The 23,308-nt window shown below is 31.2% G+C and overlaps 1 protein-coding gene and 1 pseudogene across 1 annotated transcript; both read right to left on the bottom strand.

Moving 5' to 3' along the window:
* Positions 1 to 8,870: 8,870 nt before the first annotated feature.
* LOC149515503 (receptor-like protein EIX1) lies at positions 8,871 to 11,786 on the bottom strand. The gene has a single exon (XM_089741577.1). It carries the CDS (start codon positions 11,660 to 11,662, stop codon positions 9,059 to 9,061), a length of 2,604 nt encoding a protein of 867 aa, XP_089597703.1. The 5' UTR covers positions 11,663 to 11,786; the 3' UTR covers positions 8,871 to 9,058.
* A 10,720-nt stretch (positions 11,787 to 22,506) lies between these two features.
* LOC111296777 (peptidyl-prolyl cis-trans isomerase 1-like) lies at positions 22,507 to 22,926 on the bottom strand (annotated as a pseudogene).
* Between the last annotated feature and the right edge of the window lie 382 nt (positions 22,927 to 23,308).

Genomic DNA, 23,308 nt, shown 5'->3' with positions numbered 1-23,308 from the left:
AGACCTCCAATTTAAATTTCCAACTTGAATTTTCCACAAAAAGCATTCATATATATGAATGAAATTCGACCTGTAGAAAAAACACAAAAAGAACTTGACAAGGAGATCAAGCCAACCAAGTCCATGGAGTAAGTCCCACGGCCAGCCAATTAACTCTTTAGGTCTTAGAAAAGAGGGAAAAAATGAAATAAAAAATGAAAAATTTAGAAAAAAAAAAAATTACATAAAATTTAGAGAAGTTAAGACTCCTTTTCCTTTTTTTTTTTTTTTTTTTGCTATAGTATTTTTCTTTTCTTTTTTTGTTAAATCAAATTTTGCTATATATGTTTGGCTAAAATTAAGCAAATTGTTGAAAAAAATATTAATTCAAATACAACACAGGTTTTATATAAAAATAAAGTTAAAATACTTTGTGTATGTGATTTCAAACGTTTAGTTTTGCAAAAATTTTAATTTATCTTTAGTAGTTAAAACAATTATTATTATTTTATTAATTTTTAATATAATTTTAATCACCGTTCATTAGCATCATTTTTTCAATTTATGACTAAATCTTAAACACGTAATGATAATCATAAATGTATTGAAAAGCAACAAACACGAAACATAAATAGGCCAGTTGATCTATCCCGTACGAAGAAAGCTTGTGTGTCACGTCCTGGACCGGCACATCGGGCGCTCCGCACAGATTCTGACTTAAGTCTGGAGCCCGTGACATGTGGCCTATGTTTTCCAACTTTTCATAATAGGCTAACCACCTTGAAGAAAACTTATGACCACCAATTTCCAGCTTGAATTTCCCACAAAAACCTTTTTATGGTCCATTGAAATTCGACAATTCTAGAAGAAGAAAAAAAAACCTTGATAAGTAAGTTAAGTCCATCAAGTCCATGAAATAAGTCCCACAGCCGGGGCAATTAACTTTTTAGGTCTTAGAAAAGAGAAAAATAAATAAATAAAAAATTAAAATTTAGAAAAAAATAAAATTACAAAAAATTTAAAGAAGCTAAGACGCTTTTTTCTTATTATTTTTTGCTATAGTTTTTTTTTTTGTTAAATCAAAATTTTGCTTTATATGTTTGGTGCCTAAAATTAAGAAAATTATTGAGAAAAGAATATTAATTCAAATAGAAAACATGATTTTATATAAAAATGAAGTTATATAAAAATCTATGAAAGTAAAACGTTTAATTTTGCAAATTAAAATTTCAGTTTATCTTTCATAGTTAACACAATTATTTTTAGCTAATTAAAAATTGTGTAAATCACTATGCTTGTTCAATTACATAGTTAATTAACTTATATTGATGAACATGATTTGACTAATATAGTTGGGTTATAGTTCAGTTTCCCGTAATTTTATTTTTTATGCCAGCTAATTCACTTGTTAGGTCTTAGAAACGAGGAAAAAATGAAATGAAAAATGAAAAATTTAGAAAAAAAAATTACGTAAAATTTAGAGAAATTAAGACTATTTTTCATTATTATATTTTGCTATAGTTTTTTTTTTTTTTGGTTAATTCAAATTTTGATATGTATGCTTGGCTAAAATTAAGCAAATTGTTGAAAAAGAATATTAATTCAAATACAACACTGGTTTTATATAAAAATAAAGCTATAATACTTTTTATATATATGTCATTTTAAACATTTAATTTTGCAAAATTTGAATATATCTTTCGTAATTAACCCAATTATTTTTTTTTTTTATTTTAAATATAACTTTAATCACCGTTCATCAGCATCATTTTTTCAATTCAAGACAAAGTCTTAAACATGTAATGATAATGATAAATGCATTGAAAAGTAAAGAAGGAGCCTAAACCAACTTATCTACTCTGTATGGATGAAAACTGGTAACCAATGCTTTCCATCTTTTCATAGTAAGCTAACCACTTTGATTTGTTGAATTACAAAGAAAACTTGTGACCTCCAATTTTCAACTTGAATTTTCCACAAAAGGCATTTGATGGTCCATTGAAATTTGATAATTCTAGAAAGAAGAACAAAAAAGACTTGGCAAGTTACGTCCATCAATTTTATGGGAGTAAATCCCACGGCTAGACTATTAACTCTTTAGGTCTTAGAAAAGATAATAAATAAATAAATACATATTTTTAAAAAAAAGTAAAATTACAAAAAATTTAGAGAAGCTAAGACTTTTTTCCTTATTATTTTTTGCTATAGTTACTTTTTTTTTGGTTAAATCAAGTTTTACAATATATGTTAGACTCTTAAAATTAAGAAAATTATTGAAAAAACAATATTAATTCAAATATAAAACATGATTTTATATAAAAATGAAGTTATATAAAAATCTATGAAAGTCAAACGTTTAATTTTGCAAAAATTAAAATTTAGGTTTATCTTTCCTAGTTAACATAATCAATTTTTTTATCCACTACAACTTTAATCAGTAATATTAGTTTGATTTTCACAATTCCTAGTTACAGATATTAAGATTTGAATTCTAAATTTATTAAATGTTACCTTTTAAATGTGATTATATAAATTTGAAATGCAAGGGTACCAAGGCATTTATAATTTGGAAAAAAGGTAATCACATGGAAAAAGTTATGAGTGATGGTTTATCTCATTTTGCTTTGAATAAATCCTTTCTCCTTGAAGCCAAGATCTATTCTTGCGTCCTTTTCTATTGGGAATAGTGATTGAAATCCTATAAGAGATTTATTTGGGATTGATTAGATATTGTTTGATAGACAAAAAAACTTGTAGAAAAAGAATTTTAAGAGAAAAGAGATTCTTAATAGACAAGTTTGACTTGTAGAAGAAGAATTTCAAGAGAAAAAGGATTCTTAATAGGCAAGCTTTTATACTTATAAATAGGTAAAGTCTTTATAAGGTTAAAGATGAGAAAAATATACAAGAGAGTTATAGGTTTTTATAGGATAAACACCCCATAAGACTACAAAGATTTACATCTTATGGGTGTGTATGTTTGAATGTTTATAAATGGACTAGAGGAGACTGAGAGGGTCCACATAAGTATGATGCATGGAAGTGGATTAGAGGAGATTAAGAGGGTCCATATAGGTATGATGTATGGATACATATAGGTATGTGTTTGTTTGTTTTGAAATGGTGCACATGGGTTTGTATTTGTTTAGGTTGAGAATACTCTATAGCACTAAAGAAGATTGAGAGGGCCTATGTGTATTAATTGTTGAGTGCTTGATTTGATATATGTTTGTAATTCTCTACAACTAGTAAATTTTTTTCTTATCCATGAATGTAAGTCAATTAGGTCGAATTACGTTAAATCATTACCTTTTGTGTGATTGATTAATCATTTGATTTTGTTTCTGCTAGTGGGATTGGATTAGAATTGAAGGTTCAAGACGTGAGAAGAGCTGAAAGTTCAAGCCATGGGAAAAGGCACGCCTAGAGGAGCTCGATTAAAGAGAAAAGTTCGAGTTCAAATTTTGAGGATTGAGGATCGATGTGCGTGAAGCGTAAGGACACATAAGAGAAGATGATTGTGAGACTTTCATTGCAGGTAGAGCCAAGCATGTCTAGTATGAAGACAGATGATTTGATGAAATATAAGTCAAGGTTGAGATTGTTGGGAATAGTGACTCAAATATCTAAGAGATTTGTTTGGGATTGATTAAATATTACTTGATGGACAAGAAGACTTGTAAAAGAAGAATTTAAAAGAAAATTGATTATTAATAGGCAAGTTTGACTTGTAGAAGAAGAATTCTAAGAGGAAAGGGATTTCTAATAGGCAAGTTTGTATACTTATAAATAGGTAAATTCTTCATAGGGTTAAGTATGAAAAAAATATGTAAGATAGCTATAGGGTTTTATGGGATAGACACCCTATAAGACTACTGGAGATTTACATTTTATGGGTGTGTATATTTAAATGTTTATGAGTAGATTAGAAGAGACTGAGAGAGTTTAAATAGATATGATGCATAGGTACATATAGGTACGTGTTTGTTTGTGTTGAAAGCAAGCACATGTGTTTGTGTTTGTTTGGGTTAAAAATACTCCATAAGACTAGAAGAGATTGAGAGGGCTTATGGGTATTGATTGTTGAGTGCTTGATTTAATGTATGTCTGTAATTCTCTACAATTAGCGAATTTTTTTCTCATCCATAAATGTAGGTCAATTGAGTTGAACCACGTTAAATTACTGTTTTTTATGTTATTGATTAATTGTTTGATTTTACTTCCATTATTGTGATTGGATTGGGGTTTTTAGCCCAACACTTTCCTGATTTAAAAGCATCTGCTATTGAGAAATCATCTAGTCTTAGTGCAGCGATAGCTGATACATGAGCAGCAGTTAAGCAGTTCTCTTAAGGCCAAAATCTTCGTACAAATACCATCCACAATAGTACACCTGATTCGACATCAAGTACAATGCAGACGATATTTGTAGAAGGCAATAAAATACCTGATAGTAACTTAAAGGAAGGATCTATAAAGTCAAATTCAGCCTTAGAACAAAGCAACTACTTTGAGGAAGAGGGAAGCAGTAGCTACAATCAACTTCCTGCACATCAGAAACATCATCCTGATTCCCTTTCTATTCCATTGCTTGATTAAAGTCCATGATGTAGGTGTTCTACCGGCCCATCAGCCGTATAATTGAACATTGAATGGGGTTGAGGTGGAAGAGGATATATAGAATGGTAATTGGCATTCTTAATATATTGTCATTTTCTTATTAATTTTCTCAATGTCTTAAATAATAAAATATTTAAGACATTCAAAACAATATAATATTCAAAGATCTCAACTGCCCTCTCAAAGCTACCAAAATTGAAAGTAGTAAAACTATTAGAACAATATAAAACTACTCTTCATATTCAGGGTTGCTTGATTGTAGATGAACCACTTTTTCCTTCAAAACCAGCATGTGCAAATGCCCTGTAACAGAAATGCTTATAATCTTCTGAATTTTTCGTAGTTTATAATTCTCATGCATGGCATTGAACTGTATATGATTTCAAACTTCAATTAGAGCCATGTCTCAATCCACAATGAACAGAAAAAATTAATAAAAAATGCATTATTTTGATGCTTTCAAATTTTCTGAGTTATATTCTAGAACTTAAGGGAGGTGATCGTAAAAATCCAGTCTATATGATTGTTGTGGCAGAAAAACTGGGAAACCAATCCCAATCAAAAGGCCTTCCCCAATGCCGAGCGGACCCGTTCATATGTCTGTTCCTCCAGCACCGTCTGACTGTTCAAGAGTTCTGCTGCTGCTTCCACCACCCACCAACACCACCTTATAATTCATGAATTCCACACATTACCTTTTTATTATTATATTTTTAATTTTTCCTCTACCTGATGAATAGTTTTGTGTAATTGTTAAATCTTCGATTTTTTTTTAATGTTTTCCTGGTAATATCTGCTATTTGGACTTTATATATAAAATGTTTTCAGCAGTGTGATTGGCTGATTGCTGTTGGTCAAAGAAACAAATACCTTTATCTTTATAATCAATGAAATAATGAAAAACTTAAATGGAATTGAAGTTTCCAAAGGCTCCAATAAAAAATGGTTAGATTAGAATTGAACTTTCGAATATTAAACTTTCAATCTGATATTTTGGAAAGATCTTATATTTATGTGTTTAGAATGGTCCAGACCACTTCAACACTTCCATCACATCTATCACATGATATAAACTTTACGTGTAATGTTAATAGGCCCATCACGAAAGGGTCAACAAACGGAGATTCAATTTTTTATAGAAATGAAATGGAAAAGATACATCCATTCAATTCCACTTCCACTTCCATAAGTAATTAACTTCTTCCATGTGTTTTTTTTAATTGAAATTATCAAAAATTAAATTTTAATAATTGAAAATAAGAGTTTAACACTTTATCATCATCTACTACCTTATATAATTCAGCCATTAAAACCCAAAATTAGCGAAGAAAGTAAAATCATGATTCCTTGGCATCCAACCAATTAACAGTTGGCAATTTGACTAATGGGGTTTTCAAACAATGACCAATTGGAGAACTTAGGATAGGAAAGGAGAAATAATTAACACCAACATGTCTTAAAAAAGTATGGAATGTATTATCTAGAGGTGGAAATACCCTATGTATTAGGGGTAGACTTTCAAACATGTTTCCCTTCCTTCTTTGTTTAAGAAAAAAGAAAAAAAAAATATATAAACATATAACAAAAACCTAAAATTTAATTAGCTCAAACTATTTCTCATTTTCCGTGTTTTTTTTATACATATAGAAGTCGTAATTTATGTATAAAAAAATAGGTTGTAGATGATAAGATTTGAATATTATATTTTAAAAATGATTATATAAATTAACTAAATTAAGTTGTAAGTTTTCGTTTTTCATTTTTATTCTTCTCCGAGGCCTATAGTTAAGTTTTGCTCAAAAGTATAGTTGGCAACGGCAGCACTCCCTAGAAGTATCTCCCCTGTAAAAGCTGTTTGAGATTGAACATAAGAAATGTTAACTTTGCTAATAGATTAATAAAAAAAGCTATTAAAGTCATCTCTTCTATCTTCTACAAGATACACATTATTTAATAGATATGAATTATGCTTACCACGTAATTGAATCAACACTTGACATCATAAAATAATTAGTTATCAATTTTGAAGAAAATCGTTAGGAGCATTTGATGGTCAAGAGGTATAATGGTTTTTTTTTTTTTCTTTGAAGCTTTCAGTAAATAATTAGAGATACTTTTATCATTTTGTACTAATTTAATATATCAAATTAATCTGATACGTTCAATGTCACATCAGCTCAGTATTATTCTTATTATCCTCTAATGATCCATCATAATTTACTTATAAATATGAAGGTCCTAGCATCGTTAAGACAGCTTGATACTACTTCATTTTCTCTCATTCCCACTTCATTTCCAACGTGAATCTTTTTGACATGTGTCAGAGTGCAAACGCAAGAAATTTATCTTACATTTGCCTCTAACCGTCCTTTTCTTCCCCATTGCCTTTCCAAAAACACCCCAAGGTCGGAGCTCAGCCATAACAAAAATATTAAGAACATTCTAATTAAGCTTAATAATTTACAATTTAATTAAAAAGATCCATCTATTCCTATATATATAAGAGCCAAAATGGTAATAGGCTTCCACAATCAGAATGAAAGCATCCTTATCCATGATTGTAACTCCGTTGCTCTTAGTAGTTATTGATGGAATCAGTGCTAGAATGTGTTACGGCAGGGATATTCTGCTGCATTTTCATCAAATCCACCGTGAAAGAATGGCTTTGCAAGCTGTCACACGGTTGAAATCCACAGGGTTTCCATCGAACACCATATATCCACCACCAGCGGCCATTATAGAAAAGTTCAAACTGCACCAATTCCAAAGATATGGCTACTACAACTGCCACCATCACCGCCGCCACCATCCTCCTTTGGGATCAGCTTAGGTGATGAAAGAAGTGGTGTCAGAGGAGGCTGAAAGTGTAATCTCCAGTATTTTTAAAGAAGAGGGCCTTATTCTTCAATACCTCCTCATCGATTAGAAGTGATAATAATTTGGATCAAATCAAATTTGGTTCAATTTTTCAAATATTATATAATATTAAAAATTTTCAAAATTTAATCTAAATTCGAACTGATCTTTTGTACAATTTAATTTGAATCAAATCGAATTTTATTAATTTAATTCAGTTCAATTTATCAAATTTTAAAATTTAATTATTTATATATATTATTTCATATAAAATTTTATATATTTAAATATATTTTCATATACAATTATTATTTTTATTTTATAAAAATTAAAAAATATATAATTTTGTTCTATTCGATTTTTTTTGTTTTTTATTTTTTGATTTAAAATTGGATCCTAACCTAATATATATATATATTTATTTAATATTCAAGCTGAATTAAAAAAAAATCAATATAAACCAAATCAAAACTATTATTTTAAATTGATTTTTAATTTTTTCAATATTTTTCACCTTAATACCCAAACCAATGTAGTAGAAAAGGACTTCAAATCCATAAAAAAAAAAAAAAAAAGAAAAAATTGATCATAGCTATCATTTTCTCCCCTTTCTCTGACCACATTTTGATTACACAATTAATAAAATTGACAATGATATATAATTAATATGGTCTCTAATATGTTATTGTTCAAAAATATGATTATTCATATATATAAATCGGTCAATATTTTTTATGTTTTTATCCATTACTAGAATTTGAACCCTCACTACTTTAGGATAAGTTATTTTTCATTGTTTTTAATATATTTATAATTATTTTTAATACAAAAAAAAAATACTCACATGTTGAATCTTATAAATATATCAAAATTAAAAATAATTAATATACGATGATTACGTTTTTGTTGTTGGTTTGTTTTTTTCTATGAAGTGAACTTTCATTTTTTATTTTTAAATTTTTAAACTATTTGATCAAATCTATGACCTTTTTTCAATTTATTTTAAATTATGAACATTTGAATCTTATAAATATATCAAAACTAAAAATAATTAATATATTATGAATACGTTTTTGTTGTTGGCTTTTTTTGTGCGATGATGTGAACTTTTATTTTTTATTTTTAAATTTATAAACGATTTGATCAAATCTATGACGTTTTTTCAATTTATTTTAAATTATAAACATTTTAAAAACCTTTAGAAAAAGAGAAAGAAAACTACGAAAAAAATTGTTTTCCCTTGTAAAACGACACTCTCTAATTTCTATATAATTGCAATAAAAGCTTTCAGTTCCTTTGGATTAATAAAAATTTTAGTTTTTGGAATTTTAATTTTGAACAACAAATCAAATCATAAATATGACTAGAATAAGAAATATTTCAAATAAGAGGATTTATAAAAAAAAGCACCCAACTCATATTGAATAAAACTCCAACACATATTTATGAGTCAAATACATTAGCACACATAATTTTATTTCATTTTAATAAATTATAACATGAAATATCACTTCCAAATCAGAATACATGGATTAAGTAAAGAGCATGCAAATCAAATTATTACATTACCAAACACACCGAAGTTAGCTACCATTACAAATAATTACATACCAATAGTAGCCCAAAACACGTACAGCTTGTCACCAATTTGCTCCAATTTTTTATAATAAGCAAACCTCCAAGACCTGATTAAAAATAGGGGAGCCACGACTCCCCAAAACCCCATCACAAATCCAAGCACTATGCTCACATAAAGCCAATTCACCTCAGATATTTTCTTTCCTCCACTACTACCCCCATTTGTAACATCGGGCGTTCCGCCATTTTTGTTGCAATTTTTAGTGACTGGAGGTCCGCAAAGATGATTGCCAACGTAAGAAGAATTGTCGAAGCTTTGGAGTTGGGTGCTTGATGGGATTTGTCCTGTCAAGTTGTTGTAGGACAAGTTGAAGTGATTCAAGAAATTCAAATTGGAAAAACTTGAAGGGATTTCACCATGGAGTCGGTTCATCGACAAGTCAAGAGATTCCAACATCTCCATATTACCAATGGTCTCTGGTATCTTTCCAGTTAGGAGATTCCCTGACAAATTTAATGACAACAGTCCCATGAGATGACCAAGTTCTTTGGGGATCTCTCCTGTGAGACTGTTAACTGAAAGGTCTATGTGGGTAACAAGTCCGAGTGTGGTACTGTATTCATCCACTCTTCCTTTTATCACCAATAATGCACTAAAATGAAACGAGTTGTCAGGGTAGAATCTCGAGAACAAATTAGCCACGTGTGGGTTGAGGTTTGTGGCCATGGCACTTAGGTTACTAAAACATTTTGGAATAGCTCCTGAAATGTTGTTATAACCAAGATCCAAGACATGAAGAGAATTAAGAGCACAAATCTGATCAGGAATATAGTCTTGAAAGCTATTCGAACGGAGGTTTAGAACCACAAGGTTTGAGAGCTTGTCTCCAATCCATGCTGGAATACTTCCCGTCAATTGATTTTCACTAAGATCAAGAACAAGCATATTAACTAAATGCTGCAATATGGATGGTACTTCTCCAAACAGGTTATTGTTACGAAGGCTTAATGACTCAATAAGACGCATAGATCCCAAGGATCTAGGAATTTTCCCAGTTAGACTGTTGTTTCCTAAATTTAGGACTTCCAACATTGGCATATTTTCCCAACAATCTGGAATTTCACCTGACAGAAGATTTGATTCAACGTGAAGAATGTTCAAAACTTTCAGGTTATTTGAGGAATTACAAAGAAAATTAAAAAGTGATCCTGAAAAAAAGTTCTTGGACAAAAATAAATCCCCCAATTCTGAGAATATTGCCTGTGGCAATGGACCTGTGAATAGGTTGGAACTCAAGTCAGCAATCCAACTTATCGGTAAATATGAAAACTCCCCGACTAATTGGTTATGGGAAAGGTTTAGATATTCAAATGAAGTCGAAAGGTTCCAAAACCAAGTGGGAATGACACCTGAAATTCCAGCATGGGAGATATCTAAACTATACATGTTCCTTTGGAATTGTAGCCACTGAGGAAATTGCCGACCAAGACGCCAGTTACCTAGTCCAATACTTTCACAGTGAAAAGGAGGAATCCAACTTGGGTTTGGTATAAACGTTAACATGTTGTTAGATGCCCAAAAAGATCTCAATATCGTGAGATTAGAAAAGTGCGTTTCTGATATATTTCCTTCCAACATATTATTGCTAACGTCTAAATGTTCCAAATTCCCAAGTTGTCCTAAAATTTGAGGAAGAGTTGCATTCAATCGATTGTATGAAATATCAAGAACTTTCAATGATGACAACTCCCCTATTGAGAATGGAATGGGACCAGAAATGGAGTTTCGGTAAAGGGAAAGGTATGCCAAATTTTTAAATTGGCCAAGTTGATCAGGGAAATTGCCAGAAAGTTTGTTAGATGCAATATTTAATGACTCTAATCGATCCAAACTACATCTAGACAAACTCTCTATGATTTCTGAGACCTCATGATTAATTGTATTATTTGACAAATCCATCTCCCTCATATTGCAAAGACTTTCCAAATATTTGGGTTCAATCTCAAGCTGGTTATTTGAAAAATCAAGATGAGTAAGAGAGCTTAAGTTTCCAATGGCACTTGAAAAATTACCTTGCAGGCCGACACTGTTAAGACTAAGGAATTGAAGTTGGTTTAAATCAGACAACCAGTTGAGTGTCGATGATGAAGAGAATGAATTCCAACTAAGATCAAGAAATTTGAGAGAAGACATGTTTTGAAAGCCACTGGGAATCATACCTTCAACTCCACTAGAGCTAAGATCAATGGACACAAGACTACGAAGATTGAATATCCATGTCACCGAAGACAACATGTTTTGAGAAAGATCAAGAACAGCAAGAGATGTGTAATTAACACTGATTGGAGATGGACCATTATTTAGAGAGCATCCTGACAAGTGTAACTCCACCAAAGAAGGAAGATTGTGTGTTGCCTGCAGCCAATCAGTTGCTTTACTAAGATTTGCAAGGCTCAAACCAAGATACTGCAGAGATGAAAGACCAGAAACCCATTGAAGAGTTTTAGCTTCAAATAAGGAATTGATTCCAAGATCAAGATAATGCAGTTTTGAGAGATTTCCAAGATTATGGGGAATTGCTCCTACGAAATTTGCCCAAGAGAGGTTAAGATACGTCAAACTCTTCATCGAACCAATGAATTCGGGAATTGCCAGGCCTCCAAATTCATTATTACTTAAGTCTAGGAAACTGAGATGTTTCAAATCGACCAAAGATGGATTTATTTTGCCTCCTAACTTTGATCGAAAGTAAGCATCCCATTCAGCAGCCGGTGGATAAGCATCAGGACTAGTTGAAAGAAGCCCCAAATGCAGCTCTTTAACATGGCCAGTCAGGATATTGCAGAAAACACCATGCCATTCACAGCAATCCTCACCTTCAACCCAAGAAGATAGCCTGTTTGATCGATCAATGAGGTCTTGCTTGAACGTCAAAAGGGCTTGCCCCTCACTTCCAATGCAAAGCACTTTGGAATTCCCATCACAAAAGCTAATAATAGCGGCTACGATGACAAGAAGAAACCCAAACAAGGAAATTGTAACTGCTTTCATGGTTGCGTACTGATCATTGCTACCAACACCTAATATATAAAGTTAAAGAAAAATGTTTTCTACCACATCAAGCATTAGGAAATTTCTTCGAAGACTCCAATTTAAATTTCCAACTTGAATTTTCCACAGAAAGCATTCATATGTATGAATGAAATTCGGCGTGTAGAAAGAACATCAAAAGAACTTGACAAGGAGGTCAACTCAAGTCAAGTCAACCAAGTATATGGAGTTAAAAATTTCCAGAAAATCCAATTTCCAACTTGAATTTTCCACGGAAAGCATTTATGGTCCATTTAAATTCTACAATTCTAGAAAGAAGAACAAAAAAGACTTGACTTGTAAGTCAAGTCCACCAAATCTATGAAGTAAGTTCCACGGCCAAACAATTAACTCTTTAAGTCTTAGAAAAGAGAAAAAATATAAATAAAAATGAAAATATAGAAAAAAAAAACTACAAAAAATCTAGAGAAGCTAAGACTCTTTTTTCTTTTCTTTTTTTTTTTTTTGCTATAGTTACTTACTTTTTTTAATATATGTATGGATCCTAAAATTAAGAAATTTGTCGAAACAAGAATATTAATTCAAATTTAAAAAGTGGTTTTATATAAAAATCTATGAGAGTAAAATGCTTAATTTTGCAAATTAAAATTTCAGTTTATCTTTCATAGTTAACATAATTATTTTTTATCCGTTAACTTTCAATACAACTTTAATCACCAAATATTAGTATAATTTTCACAATTCATAATTATAGATATTAAGATTTGAATTTTAAATTTACCAAATATCATATTTTAAAAATATTTATATGAATCAATTAAATTAAAATTTAAATTTTTAAAACAAGATTTCAATGCTCGATTTGATTGTACTTAGTATGATTCATATAGTATCACCAAACTTTTCTTTTTTTATATCCAACAAGCAATGGAACTAACCCCTCGTATAAGCCATGAAAAAAAATTCTTTTAAAATTATAAGGAGAGAATTTATAAATTTTAATGACATGTTGTATTTTGATTGATTAATCTACAACTGATGTAATAAAAAATGTAATAATTTTTTTGCATAATTGAACGATATTAATTTAAGTAATTATAATTTTATTATTTCGTATTAAATTGTATATAAACTCTAGTTGTATAATTTAAACGATATATATTTAAATATAAAAGTGTTGGGCTAGTTTTGTTTTGCCTTCTACCTCCAAGCAAATTGGGTATTAGAATCTTGACAGGCTCAAACTGTTAGGAAAATGGGGTCCAACCTCATGTAAGTGGTTTTGGACTAAGTAAAGGCCATGGGCCTTGATCTTTCATTTTACACAGAGCCCTAACTACTTAATAAAAAAGAGGTGGGGTTGTTTTAAGGGTGTGTCGAAAACCAAGCAGAGAAAGAAGAAAAGCCAAAAAAAGTAGAGAGAAAAAGGAGAAGGGAGAGTTGGTTGAACGAAAGTCGATCCGTGGTCCGATTAAGTTGAAACCTTGTCAGGAGGTTATGATTCAGAGTTTTACATTTTGAACGGTGAAGATCGGGTTTGAAGCTCTCTAGGAATAAATCCAGGGTGTATTTGTTGAGTTACTTATTTAGTGAGATTTCTCTAATTGCTTCTCTAATTGTTGATTAGCTCTAGTTTTAGCTAGAGAAGAACTTTGTATACCTATTATTTGATAGTGAAGATTTTTTTGGTGGTCCGTGATATTTTATCTCTACACTGGAGGATTTTTCACGTAAATCTTGGTATGCTTTATCTTTCCTGTGTTTTTTATTATTGATTGTTATCTATTGCTTTTGTATTGTTATGATTATTGCTTCAGGTGCAACAAGTTATATTAGAGCGAGGGTTATTTTGAGACATCGATACAGAAGCAACCCAGGATAAAAGTAAATTTTGTTTGAGATCATGGAGGGTGATACAGGTTCTATGATAAAATTGACAGCATCGAATTATTCAATTTAGAAGCCTATGATGGAGGATCATCTATACTGTAAAGATTTGTATGAGTTAGTATTGAGTGATTTGGCTAAACCAGCAGATATGAAAGATGAAAGCTGAAAGAAGCTAGGTAGAAAGACGCTAGCTACAATCAAAAAATGGATTGATATCAACGTGTTTCATCATGTAGCGCAGAAGTCAAATGCTCACATTGTTTGGAAAAAATTGGCAGCATTGTATGAGAGAAAAATATGTATGAATAAAGTTATGCTTGTTAAAAAACTTACAACTTTACAGTACAGGGATGGACGATCTGTTACAGAGTACTTAAGTGATTTTCAAGATATATGTAATCGGATGACTACTATAGAGCTTAAGATGGATGATGAAATGAAGGCGTTATTTCTTTTGGGTTTATTGCCAGACAGCTGGAATACTCTAGTTGTAACTGTTCTTAATTCTGCTTCTGATTATAAGGTAACATTAGAGATGGTAAAGGACAGTATGCTTAATGAAGAAGCAAAATGAAAAGATGTAGATCTTGGGAATCAAGCTCTGGTCACAGAAAATAGGGATAGAAACATCGACAGAGGTCAGGACTCAAAATACCATGGTAAGTCTAAACATAGATCCAAGTCTAAAGGTAAAGTGAAGTGTTTCTATTGTGGTAAGATGGGTCATATAAAATGAAACTGTAAAATCTTGAAACAAGAGCAAAAAGATGAGAAAGTCAAGAGTTCAGATGATGATAATGTTACAGTAATGAATTCAGATAGTGATTCAGTTACTTTGATTTGTACACATGATGATTGTAATCATATTAGTGATCCCGACATTGAGTGGATAGTTGACACAGGAGCGACATATCATTGTGTTCTTAAGAGAGAGTTGTTTACAACTTACAAAGCAGAAGACTTTGGTTGTACCAAGATAAGAAATAAGAGTGTGTCACAGATTATTGAGATTGGTGATATTATTGTATAAACTAGTACATATTACATATTGACTTTGAGGGATGTTAGACACATTCCAGATATGAGAATAAACTTGCTTTCTATTAATGTTCTTGATAAGGAGGGATATGAAAGTCGACAAAAGAATGGACAGTGAAAGCTTCTCAAAGGATCTATGGTAGTTGTAAGAGGAAAACTATGCTACACAATGTATAAGACATGGATGTAATTAAACGGTAACCAGGTAAATGCCGTTGAAAATGATGCTTCAGCAAACTTGTGACACAAGAGGCTGGCACACATGAGTGAAAAGGGGTTACAAGTTTTAACAAGGCAGTCTCTTATTCCCTTTGACCAAAGGTATGTCTCTTGATTCATGTGATTATTATTTGTTTGGTAAGCATCATAGGGCTTCTTTTCGTAAAAGTTCTTAGAGAAAAAAAATAGATTAGAATTAATTTATTCTGACGTATGTGGTCCCATTAAGGTTAAGTCATTAGGTGGTAGCAGATATTTTATTACTTTTATTGATAATGCTTTACGTAAGACTTGGGTGTATATGTTGAAATACAAAAGTTAGGTACTGTAGTATTTTTAAAAATTTTATGCCATGGTTGAAAGGATGACAGAATTACCCTTGAAGTGTATTTGAACTGATAATGGTAGGGAATACACATCTAAAGGCTTTGAAAAGTATTGTTCAAAGCATAGGATCAGGCATAAGATGACAGAACCTAGAACATCGTAGCATAATGGTATAGCTGAAAGAATGAATCGTACCATTGTAAAAAAAGTCAAATGTATGTTAAGGATGGTAAAATTACCAAAACCATTTTGGGGTGAAACAGTCAACATAGCTTGTTATTTACTTAACAGGTCACCATCAGTTCCTTTAGGCTTTGACATTTCAGAAAGAGTATGGACAGAAAAAGATATTTCATACTCTCACTTGAAAGTTTTTGGGTGTAAAGCATTCATGCATGTGTCAAAAGAGCAGAGATCAAAACTTGACAGTAAAGCCACACAGTGTGTGTTTATAGGATATGGTGATGAAGAATTTGGTTACAAGATATGGGATCCAGTAAAGAAAAAGATAATCAAAAGCAGAGATGTGGTCTTTCAAAAAAAAAACCATAACAAACCTTGAGAAACATGAGAAGACTACACGAGTTACTGTTGAGTGTGATGTTTCAACACCGACAGGATTCCACAGGAAAGTCACAGATGGTGAAAATGAGTAAGAAATAGAACTTAGGGATATGAATGAGCCAGCCATAGTTGGTGATGAGCTAGATGCAATTAGTTTTGAGCAGGGGGAGCAATCCTCTCTACCTGAGAGTGTTGAGCAGGCGAAGCTACCTTCGGCATCAAGTGATGTAGAGTCTCAGCCTAAGAGATCTACTAGAGAGCGCAGGCCATCTACCATGTATCCAAGTTTAGATTTTATTTTAGTTACCAGTGAATGAGAGCCAGAAAGCTTTTAAGATGTGTAGGCAACTCTGGATATAGAGCACTGGTTAAAAGCAATGAAAGAAGAGATGGAGTAATTATGAAAGAATGGTACTTATGATCTTGTTAAACTTTCAACAGGGAAGAGGCCATTAAAAAATAAATGGGTATTCAAGTTAAAAAAGAATGGTGACAAACTAGTGAGGTACAAAGCTCGATTGATAGTAAAAGATTTTTTTTAAAAACCATGCATCGATTTTGATGAAATTTTTGCTTCAGTTGTAAAGATGAGTTCTATTCGAGTGGTACTGGGATTAGCAGCTAGTTTGAATCTTGAGCTTGAGCAACTTGATGTTAAACTGCATTTTTGCATTATGATTAGAATGAAGACATTTATATGAATCAGCTTGAGGGTTTTGAAGTGAAAGGGAAAGAGCACTTAGTTTGTAAATTGAAGAAAAGCTTGTATGACTTGAAACAAGCTCCGTAACAGTGGTACAAGAAGTTTGATTCTTTTATGGTGAGTCTTAGCTATAAAAGAACAACAGTGAATTCTTGTGTGTATGTTAAACAATTCTCTAATGGTAACTTCATTATCTTATTATTATATGTTGATGATATATTGATTGTAGGATAAGATGCTAGTATGGTTTGCAGGTTGAAAGAACAATTGTCTAAGTCCTTTGATGTGAAGGATTTAGGTCCAGCAAAGTAGATTATTGGTATGAACATTATCTGAGATAGGAGAGCTGGAAAGCTATGGTTGTTACAGAAAAAGTATGTTGAACGAGTGCTTGGTAGATTCAACATGCAACATATTAAATCAGTTAGCAGTTCACTTGCCAACCATTTTCATCTAAGTAAAAAATCTTGTGTAGTGTCTAAGGAAGAGCAACTAGCTATGTCTAGTATTTCTTATTCTTCTGCAGTTGGTTCTTTAATATATCTTATGGTTTGTACAAGGCCTGACATTGCTCATGCAGTTGTGTAGTGAGCAATTTTTTTTTAATCAGGGAAAGGTTCACTGGGAAGCAGTGAAATAGATTTTTAGATATTTGAGGGGTACCTCAAAAATGTGCTTGACTTATAGAGTTTCACAATTAGTTCTAGAAGGGTTTACTAATGCTGATATGGCAGGCGATCTTGATGGTAGAAAATCTATTTTAGGATATTTGTTCACTTTTATAGGAGGAGCTGTATCTTGGTAATCTAAGTTACAGAAGTGTGTTGCTTTGTCAACTACAGAGGCTGGGTATATTACAGCAACCAAAGCATGTAAAGAAATGCTTTGGATGAAACATTTTTTTCTTGAATTGGGGTTGAATCAGAAAGAGTATGTGATATTTTGTGATAGCCAAAGTGCTTTAGATTTGAGTAAGAATGCCATGTACCATGCTAGAACAAAGCACATTGATGTTAGATATCATTGGTTACGTTCAATGATTGAAGAAAGTCTATACTGATAAGAATGTAGCAGATATGTTGACTAAGATATTTCCTAGGGAAAAGCTTGAGCTTTGTAGTAACTTGGCTGAAATAAGTTCCCTGGCCAAGGTAAGTTTCAAATGAAACTGCTATGGTGATGAATCTCTTCCTAATGGGGCTAGAGGGGGAGATTGTTAGGAAAATGGGATCCAGCCTCATGTAAGTGGTTTTGGACCAAGTAAAGGCCATGGGCCTTGATATATCATTTTACACAGAGCCCTAGCTACTTAATAAAAAAGAGGTGGGGTTGTTTTAAGGGTGTATCGAAAACCAAGTAGAGAAAGAAGAAAAGCCAGAAAAAGTAGAGAAAAAAAAGAGAAGGGAGAGTTGGTTGAACGGAAGTCGATCCGTGGTCCGATTAAGTTGAAACCTTGTCAGAAAGTTTATGATTCAGAGTTTTACATTCTGAACGATGAAGATCGGGTTTGAAGCTCTCTAGGAATAAATCCAGGGTGTATTTGTTGAGTCACTTATTTGGTGAGATTTCTTCAATTGTTTCTCTAGTTGTTGATTAGCTCTAGTTTTAGCTAGAGAAGAACTTTGTATACCTATTATTTGATATTGAAGATTTTTTTGGTGATCCGTGATTTTTTCCCTCTACACTGGAGGGTTTTTCACGTAAATCTTAGTGTGTTTTATTTTTTCTACATTTTTTATTATTGATTGTTGTCTATTACTTCTGTATTGTTGTGATTATTGCTTTAGGCACAACACAAACAACCCTGCTGCTGCTAATATACAAAATAAAGCCTTCCCCTGCTCCCTCCTCCCTCCTCCCTACAAATATCTTCTATCTCTATTTTCCTCACCATTCTCTCATCAACCTCTCTCAAACCCATCACCAATTGCCAAAATCCTTTCTTTTCTTCGTGTTTGAACCAAAACCTATCTCTTTTTTCCTTTCAGCCCCCTTTCCTGCCTTCTAAAACCCTCCTAAAACCCATATAAGCTATTCCAATCCCCAGCAACCCTAACCTCTACAGCAACAACTTTACTAACCTTTTAGGCCACCTCTATCTCCATTTGCCTGCCCAATTCCATTCTTTTGACCCATGAATAAGAGTCCTATGTTTTGTTAATTGTGGTCATGAATAATAAAAGTATCATGTGTTGGAAAAAAAATTGTGATCCAAGTATAATAAGGTAATCAAATATATCATAAAAGAAAAGTAAAGGGGTGAAAAAAAAACCCCCATGAACTAAAATTCAACATTTTTTTTATCAATTAAGCCCTTGTTAGAGAAAAACCAGTTAATTATTTTTGTCCAATAAAGAGCTTAATTGAATGAAAACAGATGTATAAAAGTTTAATTGAGTGAAAAAATATATGTAAAGGTTTAATTGATTTGAAATAGAAGATTTAGAGCTTGATTAATTGCAATTAAATATTAGGAACTTAAATGATTGTTAAATTTTTGTCTAAGATTTTTTTTAAACCTTATCCCTAAAAAATTCATAAAAAAAATTACATAAAATTTAGAGAAGTTAAGACTCTTTTTTCTTATTATTCTTTGCTATAGTTTTAAATCAAATTTTGCTATATATGTTTGGCTAAAATTAAGCAAATTGTTGAAAAAGAATATTCATTCAAATACTACACTAGTTTTTATATAAAAATGAAATTATAATACTCTATGTATGTGATTTGAAACGTTTAATTTTGCAAAAATTTAATATATCTTTCGTAGTTAACATAATAATTATTTTTTCACTAACTTTTAATAAATTTTAATCACCGTTCATTAGCATCATTTTCTCAATTCGTGATTAAGTCTTAAGCACGTAAATAATAATGACAAATATATTGAAAAGTAACAAACACGGCGCATAAACTTGCCAATTGATCTACCCCGTAAGGAAGAAAGCTTGTGACCTATGCTTTCCAACTTTTCATAGTATGCTAACCACCATGATTTGATGAAATACAAAGCAAGCTTGTGACCTCCAAATTCCAACTTGAATTTTCCACAAATAGCATTTTATGATTCATTGAAATTCGATAATTGTAGAAAGAAGAACAAAAGACTTGACAAAGGAGTCAAATCCACCAAGTCTATGGAATAAGTCCCACGCCCGGGAATTAAGACTTTTGGTCTTAGAAATGAGAAAAAAATTTACAAAAAAATTAAAAAAAATTTAGAGAAACTAAGACTTTTTTTTTTTTTTTTGCTATAGTTATTTTATTTATTTATTTATTTATTTTTGTATATTGTTAGCACATAAAATTAAGAAAATTGATGAAAAAAGAATATTAATTCAAATATAAAACGTGATTTTATATAAAAATGAAGTTATATAAAAATCTATGAAAGAAAAACATTTAATTTTGCAAATTAAAATTTCATATATCTTTTGTAGTTTAGGTGGGTTTGAAATTAGAAGAGAAGTTTTTGATTGGAAACATTTGAAGCTTGAAGTAGATGAGACTCAGTATGGATTTGTTACTTGTTATAAGGTCGAATGTGAGATTTATACATTTTAGAGAAGTTAAAAGATTCCTTTTTGCTTATTATTTTTTGTTATAGTTATTTTCTTTTTTTTTTGTTAAATCAAATTTTACTATATTTGTTTGATTAAAATTAAGTAAATTATTGAAAAAGAATATTAATTCAAATAGAGCACTGGTTTTATATAAAAATGATGCTATAATACTTTATATATATTAATGTGATTTTAAACATTTAATTTTGCAAATTTTTAATATATCATTCACAGTTAACGCAATTAATACTTTTTTTCATTAATTTTCAATATAATTTTAGTCTCCATTCATTTGTATTATTTTCTCAATTCATGACCAAGTCTTAAATACGTAAATGATAATGATAAGTGCATTGAAAAGTAACAAACACGAAGCCTACTTTGCAAGAAAGAAAGCTTGTAACCAATGCTTTCCACCTTTTCTTAGTAAGGTAACCACAATGATTTGTTGAAATACAAAGAAAAATTGTGACCTCCAATTTTCAGTTTGAATTTTCCAAAAAAGCATTTATGGTCCGTTGAAATTCGACAATTGTAGAAAGAAGAACAAAAAAGACATGACAAGTAAGTCAAGTCCACCAAATCTATGAAGTAAGTCTCACGGCCAGGTAATTAACTCTTTAGGTCTTCGAAAAGAGAAAAAAATTAAATAATGAAAAATTAGAAAAAAATATAATTACAAAAAATTTAGAGAAGCTAAGATTCGTTTTTCTTATTATTTTTTGCTATAGTTATTTTCTTTTTTCTTTTTTGTCATATCAAATTTTGCTATATATGTTTAAACGCCTAAAATTAAAAAATTGTTGAAAAAAGATTATTAATTCAAATATAAAATGAGATTTTATATAAAAATGAAGTTATAAAAAATTCTATGAATGTAATACGTTTAATTTTGCAAATTGAAATTTTAGTTTATCTTTCATAGTTACCACAATTATTTTTTTATCCATTAATTTTTAATACAATTTTAACCACAAAATATTAGTATGATTTTCATAAGTCCTAATTATAGGTATTAGGATTTGAATCTTAAATTGAATGTCACCTCTTATAGGTGATTGTATGAATTAATTAAATTAAATATGTTGATTTGATTGTACTTAGTATAATTTATATAGTATCACCAAAATTTTTCTTTATATATCCAACAAGCAATGGAACTAGCCCCTCACATAAGCCATGGAAAAAATTTTCTCTTCAAACTATAAGAAAAGAATCTACTTAATGACGTATTATATTTTGATTAATTGAATTTACAATAGACGTGATAAAAAATATAATAATTTTTTATTATTTTGATGAGTTTTTTTTTTTTTTTTAATTTTGTAAACAAATTTACATAATTGAACCATATTAATTTAAGTAATTATGTTTTTATTATTTCATATTAAATGTTATATAAATTCAGTTTGTATAATTTAAAAACTCCAGGTGATATATATATATATATATATATATATATTAAATATAAAAATGTTGGGCTAGTTGAGTTTTGCCTTAATACCACCAAGCAAATGGGTTATTATTAGAATCTTGACAGGCCTAAACAAAAGAGTCTTCCTCTTCTCCCTCCTCCCCGCAAATATCTTCTACCTCTATTCTTCCTCACCATGGTTTCATCATACTCTCTTAAACCCATCACCAATTGCCAAAATCCTTTCTTTTCTTCATTTTTGAACCAAAACCCATCTGTTTTTTTCCCTTCACCTCCCTTTCCCACCTTCTAAAACCCATCTCAGCTATTCTAATCCACAGCAACCCCCCAAACCTCTACAACAACAACTTTACTAACCTTTTAGGCCACCCCCATCTCCATTGCCTCCCCAATTCAGTTCGCTTAACCCATGAATAAGAGTCCTTGTCTATGTTCTGTTAATTGTGATCTAGTATAATTCAAGTATCATGTGTTGAAAATAAAATTGTGATCCAAGTACAATATAAATGAAATTGATCAGTTCCTCTCCTAACCAAAAATGTATAATCTGATAAAACATGACACTGAAACAAATTTTCCTTCAGGAATGCCTCAAATTTCTTTTGGAACGTACATTATCAGTGACTAACAAAGTGGATAGAGTCCAAATTGCCATGTAGAAACATAAAAAAAAATACAGTACTTCATCATTCCCAGCTTCTCCAATTATCTTTTGGCTGACCACAGTCTTCGATCACAACTGGTTGCAAAGTTCTCCCACTGTCTGAGCCAGCTTTTTCCATCTCCTTGACAACGCTTATCCATCCACTACTTTACCAAACACAACATGCTTTCCATCAGGCCATGGAGTCTTCTCAGTGCAAGTAAAGAATTGGGAACCATAGGTGTTTGGTCCAGCATTGGCCATTGACAAACAACCAGGTCCGGTATGTTTGAGCATGAAATTCTCATCTGCAAATTTCGTGCCATAGATTGAGTCTCCAGCAGTGCCATTTCCCCTTGTGAAATCTCCACCTTGACACATGAAGCTCGGTATGATTCGGTGAAATGCTGAGCCTTTATGGTGCAATGGCTTCCCAGACATTCCGAAACCCTCCTCCCCAGTGCAGTGTTTGCAATTATATTGTGGGCTAACACGGTTAGTTAATCCGAATTTAGGTCAATTAATTTCAAATTACAAATAATTATAGTGGTATTATGTTGTAATATATTCGAACATGTAGTACGATATTAATTACGTATGATCCTAGTTTAATTTTATATTTGAATCTATAATATAATGGGTCAATTTTGATTAATATATATGTCATAACGTCCAGATCCGGGGATCTATCGCTAGACGTGAACTTTCAGGGAGTCGCCACCAATCTTTTTTATCTAGGTGCGATTGGCCACCTAAAGAATCTGTCCTTTCAGGGAACACTTAAGTTTAAGGGTCCCTAAAAGAATAGGTTCAGATCTACAAACCAGAACATGATTTGAGA

The sequence above is a fragment of the Durio zibethinus genome, chromosome 12 (assembly GCF_047325235.1).
Source record: "Durio zibethinus cultivar Kanyao isolate XHJ-2024 chromosome 12, ASM4732523v1, whole genome shotgun sequence".
Classification (NCBI taxonomy): Eukaryota; Viridiplantae; Streptophyta; class Magnoliopsida; order Malvales; family Malvaceae; genus Durio; species Durio zibethinus.
The sequence above is the reverse complement of the archived record's forward strand: the minus strand, read 5'-3'. Positions and strand labels throughout refer to the sequence as shown.

What these genes read in the sequence shown, in the direction of transcription:
- LOC149515503 (XM_089741577.1), bottom strand. Translation starts at nt 11,662, where the DNA reads ATGAAGAGTTTGACGTATCTTAACCTCTCTTGGGCAAATTTCGTAGGA.